The 6,671-nt window shown below is 44.6% G+C and overlaps 1 protein-coding gene across 16 annotated transcripts; it reads right to left on the bottom strand.

Annotated features, from left to right (window-relative positions):
* Positions 1-264: 264 nt before the first annotated feature.
* On the bottom strand, positions 265-5,379 carry LOC119341099. 16 transcript variants are annotated; one of them, XR_005164898.1, is made up of 12 exons: positions 4,889-5,379; positions 4,671-4,777; positions 4,377-4,489; positions 4,091-4,228; positions 3,819-3,875; positions 3,643-3,697; positions 2,802-2,872; positions 2,656-2,732; positions 2,344-2,439; positions 1,570-2,242; positions 842-1,203; positions 265-700 (listed from the first exon to the last, which is right to left on the bottom strand). XR_005164898.1 is itself a non-coding variant. In XM_037612990.1 (7 exons), the coding sequence occupies exons 2-6, from the start codon at positions 4,740-4,742 to the stop codon at positions 3,680-3,682; spliced, it is 360 nt and encodes a 119-aa protein (XP_037468887.1). In that variant the 5' UTR covers positions 4,743-4,777; positions 4,889-5,379; the 3' UTR covers positions 2,518-2,732; positions 3,643-3,679. The 16 variants fall into 16 exon arrangements, 1 of the variants encoding a protein (XP_037468887.1); XR_005164900.1 differs by having other exon boundaries at positions 266-700; positions 2,212-2,242; XR_005164896.1 differs by having other exon boundaries at positions 267-700; positions 842-968; positions 1,031-2,242.
* Between the last annotated feature and the right edge of the window lie 1,292 nt (positions 5,380-6,671).

The following is a 6,671-nucleotide window of genomic DNA, read 5'->3' as shown; positions in this document are numbered from 1 at the left end:
CATGGTTGTTTGATTGCCTCCTAATTACTGTTTCCGCTTAGCATGCACGGCACCCTCGCTAATCACGCTCCTGTAGTTATCTACTGTTTCCGCTTAGCATGGCGGAGTATATCCTAAAACGTGAAGCGATCAGACTGCATGCAATCAAAGTTTGATTCCGACTAGGGGTTGGGGCGCCACCCGTTGGCGCCTCTTGAGAGGAAGTTTGCGCGGTGCCAGATTGACGAGCGACCTTTTCACCTCCTTTTTTTCAGATTGATGAACATGCACATATAAGGAACTTGCAATAGAATTTACACCTGATAACCAAACAAACAACAATATTTTAGAGACCTTGATCCCATTGGGTGGTGGGTTATCCCCAACCATATTAAACTCTTTCATCGTATGAACAACTACAGAAAAAATTGTAAAACCAATCTGGCATATAACTAATTGTACGCATAAGGGGCTAGCAGGTTGAAGCTCGGCCAAGAGTGGAAGTTTACGATGACGAAGCAGTTGTTGTCTTTGCTCCTCCTATTCACTGACTGAAGCTCTCATAGCAGCGGACGTTTACAGCGACGCAAGAGATGTTGTCTTCGCTCCTCCTATTCACCAGTTGCTCCGTCAGATGCTTCGCAGCTGCCTGTCCGCCCCTCTGGTGTCATTGATCTCATCAACAGCCTTTTGATTGGTCATCACCTGAATTTTCAACATACTATAACAAAGTTTAATTGCATCAGAGCCAAAGAAGGGAAATATGAAAGCACTGCCAAATGCAGATAATTTGGTACAAAAAAAGAGTGAGCTAAAAATCCTCCCCAAATCCACAAAAATAATAAAATATAGTGCTACCTACCGTAGAGGTATAACTGGTATAGCTACAACAAGCAAACATCTTTCAAAACGCCCTCTTGTCAGACTACTACTTGTAGACTTTCAGGCACGCAACGCTAACTTCAGTGGCTTTTTCCTGTCAAATAGAGCTGACAGAATGGATAGTAACAGAAAGAGCTAACACAGATGTACTGAAGAGGCAACATCGTACTGCAATAAATCAATAGTCGATCATCTGGTCCTTCACATTGCTGGCCGACCGGCATGATGGCTGACTTCTCACAGGCGATCAGGAGAATCAGCACGAGGCATATGGGTATGCGGCTGCTTCGGGCACCGGAAGAAGAGGCCATTGTTGAGCGTTGATGAGGAGAGTGACTGCAACTAAAATCTGAATTGTATGATGCATGGTTATCCAAATTGACATTTAGTAAATACAATAAGAAATATAAATTTACCGGAAAGAAATAGTTTGTGGAAAATCAAAATGGGAATTCAAAGCAGAAGATTTACACATGACGATGACCCATGTTAATTAAGTTGTATAAACAGCAACATTAACATGAGAGTAGGCTAGAAATATAAATTTATCATACATTGGCACAACTTTTGTTGCTTGGAAATCAGTGCTGGAGAAACAGTCGTATGTGTCATAAAAAGACGCATTATCAAGTGCAAGAAGGTTTTCTAAAAAAATCATAGTAAGAAGGCAAGTCACTGATTCTGAGTGGTAGTGAGCATCCGAGTTACCTGGAAGGTGAAATGTTCAAGGCCAATAGCTACGGATGTGCTTGTGATATGACTTCCAAGAGCGAATGAAAACACTACAACCTAACTATTAGTTTACAGCAAACGGAAAGCATACATGATATAAGGAAGCCAAACATTACATATGTACCATTCTAAAATAAGCTGTATTTGATGCCATGAATGAGACATCGCCTATTATGGCAATATAAATTGAGAGATTTTGCCTACTCAAAAGACTTACTGAAGTGTCACACTAAGTAATAATTAACCAAAATGTTTTTAGTACCTCAACAATAAGAATATTATATAAGTATACTGCCATCAAAAAACTATATGATTACTTCTCACAAAAAGTAACTATACGTTAACAAATATAGTCTACTAACTGAGACAACTTCGTGCGACAATCCATTTCTACAAAAGCATGAGGTGAATTGAGTTTTTGTACGCTGCTACAAATAGTATGTGCCCTTGCAAATTAATTGGTGGCAAAAAATTCTTTTGCAAAGACATATCCGAGCCAAAACAAAGAGCCAAAGAAGAGAGATATGTGAACGGAGTAAGATTCAGCCAACATACTGTATCTGAATCGAGTAAGTGTCAGCCAACATATTGCAAGAAGTTAAAATAACTGGAAAATACCTGAGCAGGTATTTGTGCATTTCGATCTTGCCTACACACATTAGGGTGCCTGGTAAGCAATGTGTTCAAGCAATCACTAAGAAAATTTAACTCACTATCAGTAACTTCAGGGCAAGAAAATATAATGACTACCTTTGTGAGGCCACCACTTCCATCCAAGCATCCTTAACTCTAGGATACACCCCCCAAACAAATGTCCTCATTGTGAAATACAACAAGCAGTTTATCCTGTGAGGACAAAAAGTCTGTCTCAAAAGTATACAATATATTTTGCATGTAAGATTTAGGTCTGAGAAGTTGCCTTGTCATTTAATGTAGGGTTTCAGTCACAGCGAAAACAAAAGGGTGTCAACCAAGAAATCATATGACACCCAATTTACTATGACCAAATTGCTGCTTTTTTCTTGTAATGAAGTTCACCCAATTGAAGAGATGGCAACTGACCAATGACCAATCCACCGGCTCGCTGCCACCCACTTTCTCCCACCGCGGCTCAGCGCATGGCAAGAGGGTGAAATCCCCTGCACCCGGCAAAGAACAAGAGTGATTAGCCCGCAACCAGCAATAGAGAAGGATGACAGGGTGGTCACCTTTGATACTTTGCGGCTTAAAGTATTTGCTGAGATCTTCCCATGTAGCTTTTAGACTTTATAACAACAACCTATAGTGATATATATGATTAAAAGCACAATTAAATTATTACCCAAAGACAGCACAAATTGATATGATGCTTTAGACTTGAATATACACTCCCTGGTTTAACATTTTCATGAACATTGGGTGAGCATGCTTGTAACCCAAAAAGGGATCAAAGCGACAGTACAAAGAACTTCTTGAGATAGTAATTAATTGCAAGAATGTGGTTAGCTAATCAATCCCGGCCAAGCAAAAGATAAAATGGTAGATCACGAATATATGAATCGTTTAGAAGTGGATCAGTCCTATCAACTGATCTGTCGTCGGCGTTTTGTTTGCTTCTTTTGCACTGTTTTGTTAGATAGAGCACCAGATGGTTTACTGACACTCATAAATATGTGTGACTACCAGCCAAGATCTTATCCTTAGTTGCAGCATTTGATGCGTTGAATACACATGTTATATCACAATATAGTTGGCAAGTTACTCCATTGAAAATTACATAAGTATATTCCCATATAGAATAGTATCACTATATTAGAGGCTCATTGTGCACCTGTTGAGCTGCTCTCTGAGAATTATTAAAGTGACTTGGTGATTCAAAACCAGTGAGGATAGCCTAATTGTTGCATCCCCAAAACTATACGGCCCACGAATACAAAATATCAGCAAGTATGTTCTTTCAAGGATTTTTTCGAAGATGGTCTCCCAAGAAAATTAAAGCAACTTCAACTTGAGAACTCTATCTAAGTAATTGCCGACCAAAATATTTGATAAAACAGTGTTAGAGCATACCGTACTACCCGCATCCCCAATCAGATCAGCTATCTGCTCAGATATGACATCCTTCCTGTTTTCATCCAACACAACAACCCAATCATGCGCACTACCATCAGAACAATTAGACTGCTAGAATCTAATGGATGAGTGAGCTATTTATTAGGTAAAGACAGGTAAGCGTTCAAACATACGAAATCTTCAGCTTTGAGCTGCTGCATCATAGACGAATCTTCTGCTCCAATTTGCACCTTCACATATTTGAAAAGTAAATTATATCACATGAGGACATCAACAATCAAATTTATCATGAACAAGTTATGGTTTATTAATTTCAAATTCTGTAAGGCGGTAGTATAAATCAGAAGAAACATAATTAAGTGTATGGCAAGTGAACTTGGCACCTGATAAATTCTACAGGCCAATATATGACCACGGGACACAAATTTACATAAATGAACTTCACCTCTTGTGCAGGAGACCAACCCCAACCCCTATCCAACACATGAATATTCAAACTTGGTCCTATCTGAGCCATCTTGAGTTGAACTGAGAACCAGTAAAATGATCCATCATGACCAAATGCTTTAACATCGACATTTTCCTGCACCAGATAAGTGGCACCGAATCAGCAAAGCGTGGTGTTCATGCCTTAACGCAAACAAATTGAGTGTTAACTTCGCAAGATTCTGCTCTGTCGGAGACATTACGTGGATGATGAAATTACCAAAGAGAAAAGCTCATTATAATACCCAAATCAGTTCACCCGCATCACCAATATAGGAAATAGACAACGATTTTTTCCCCAAGAACATGAACCTGCAGCACTGAAAAAAACTACAGACATGACCCAATCAATCTGTACCTGCGAGATTATGTGAATCAGCCAAATGGATAATACGAAAAACGGTTTTGCTAAAGGCCTAAAGCACATCTAGATAATAAGATAGCACACAAATCTTGCAATATCTACAACATGGCAAACACATGGTTTAATTGATTGACAAGCAGTCAAGGTAATTCAGCAGCAATATGTATAAACCAACCTGAATAGTTGAATTAGGGGGCTCGGTCAACAGCCATGCTTGCATGCGTTTCAGCTCAAGAGAAAAGGGCATGAAGTCCTGACCTTCAGATTAAGTTCCGGTATAAACTGCAGGTACCACAAACTCAATCCGATATGCCAGAATCATGTGGAGATGAAGAGAGACGAAATAAAAGAAAGCTCGCAGTGCAGACCAGGGTGAGAGGGAGGGAGACGAACCTGTAGGTCGAGCCAACGCCATCGGAATCAGCAAAACCAAAGAGGAGGATGACCTCGTGTGGGGCAACAGCGGCCTGCACTCCTTTCTGACAAGCGAGAGGAGGGAAAGGCAGGTCGGGATGGAGGTCGTGGATCTCGATCCGCTGGCGGATGTGGAGGAGGCGATGCCGCGCAGCAGGTCGGGCCCCTCGCCGGACAGCACGCCATCCGGTTTTGGCGGCGACGACCGCATGTTAGCCAGTCGCCGCTGCTGGCGGCGGAGGGAGGCGACGTCCCCAGGCGCCGCGCGATGGGCCGCTTCGCCGACCTCAACCATAGGTGGTGGGTGGGAGCGTCGCCCAGGCGGCTGTGGCGGCGCTGGAGAGGGAAGAGGGGCGCTGGAGGCGAAGGGAGGTGGAGGACGTGCGGTGTGAGGGTTTCGCTCCACAACTTTTCCTTTCTTTCTTTTTTTCCCTCTTACTTATTCCTTGCCCAACCCACGCATTCGACATGGCACGCGCGAGCAACCTCCCTTGATGCACACCTTATTGTTTTGGATTGTTCAGGCCAATTCATGTAAAAAACAGTTTGCTACATTTATGAGACACTCCAGGATTGATACTTTTTTTCTTCACATGGTTTATTTCTCACATATATGCTTCCATCAAATCAATAATTTGCTTCAACACATAGCCAAAGTAGGTTCGATCTAACAGAAATTCATATGGAAATATGTGCATATTATAAATGTTTACTTTGTATCCCCAATGAAGCAATAATTTGTTTCTAGCGACCAGAAAATTTGCTTCCACTAAAAGTTACACTTGCATCCACTAAAAGTTATATTATAAATGTTACTTTGTATCCCCAATGGGCAAAAACTAAATTTGCTTCCACTCAAACATAAAATGGTTTCCAGGGTAGCAACTGATTGTTTTCAAACAAACAAAAGTTTGCTTCTGAAGAAAAAGGAATCCGCTTCCATGCCCGTAAAAGCCTAATACAATTAAAACATAAGAAATTAATTTGGGAATCATACTGGCGGCTCGCTCGTAAGGGCATCTCCAGCCGCGCCCCTACGAAGGCCTTCCCAGGTGATTTTTTCGCGCCGGCGCCGAAAAAACGGCCCAGTCGCGCCCCCAGGAGCTCGATTTTCGCCGGCTTGGGCCGAAAACAGCGCCGACGGACCCAGCCCGAACCCGGCGCGCTGGGGGGCGCCCGGGGGCGCCGGGGCGAGCTGTTTTGGCGCGAAAAAGACACGGGCCAGCCGCGTCAGCGACTCGGCGCCTCGTCTTCCCCCAACGGCCTCGGTTCCCGTGGGGAATCAATGGCAAGGCTACCGTCGGTCAGCCTTGCCATTGATTCCTCACGGGCGGCGCTTCACGGGACGGCGCGCCGACGCCTCCCCTCCCTCGCACGCGTACACACGGGCGCGGCCCGGCTATAAAAGCCGGCGGCCTCCACTCGCATGTGCCCACACCAGCCCCGCCCATCGCCGTCGTCCAGCCCCTCCCTCTCCCTGCCTCTCCCGAGCGCCGCCGCCCAGCCCCTCCCTCTACCTCTCCCGAGCCCGCTCAGCCCCGTCGTCGCCATGGCAGAACGATTCCCCGGAGACGAGGCGGCGGCCAACGGCTTCGGCCGCCGTTCGCTCCGCGAACAGGAGTCCTGGCTCCTGTTCTGGGCGAACATCCCGGCGCCGCCGGACATGCGCGCCGGGCCAACGGGATGGAGACTCAGCGCCGGGGGAGTGCCCATTCCCCCGTTGTCCGACGCCGTGGCGAAGCCGAGGTACTTCGCCGAGGAG

This window comes from Triticum dicoccoides, chromosome 7B, assembly GCF_002162155.2.
Source record: "Triticum dicoccoides isolate Atlit2015 ecotype Zavitan chromosome 7B, WEW_v2.0, whole genome shotgun sequence".
Lineage (NCBI taxonomy): Eukaryota > Viridiplantae > Streptophyta > Magnoliopsida > Poales > Poaceae > Triticum > Triticum dicoccoides.
The sequence above is the reverse complement of the archived record's forward strand: the minus strand, read 5'-3'. Positions and strand labels throughout refer to the sequence as shown.

Coding starts and splice junctions, on each gene's coding strand:
- LOC119341099 (XM_037612990.1), bottom strand. CDS start 4,742: ATGCCCTTTTCTCTTGAGCTGAAACGCATGCAAGCATGGCTGTTGACC. Junction 4,452..4,670: donor CCCCTAATTCAACTATTCAG/GTTGGTTTATAC, acceptor AGTTTTTTTCAG/TGCTGCAGGTTCATGTTCTT. Junction 4,229..4,376: donor ATGCGGGTGAACTGATTTGG/GTATTATAATGA, acceptor TATCTGGTGCAG/GAAAATGTCGATGTTAAAGC.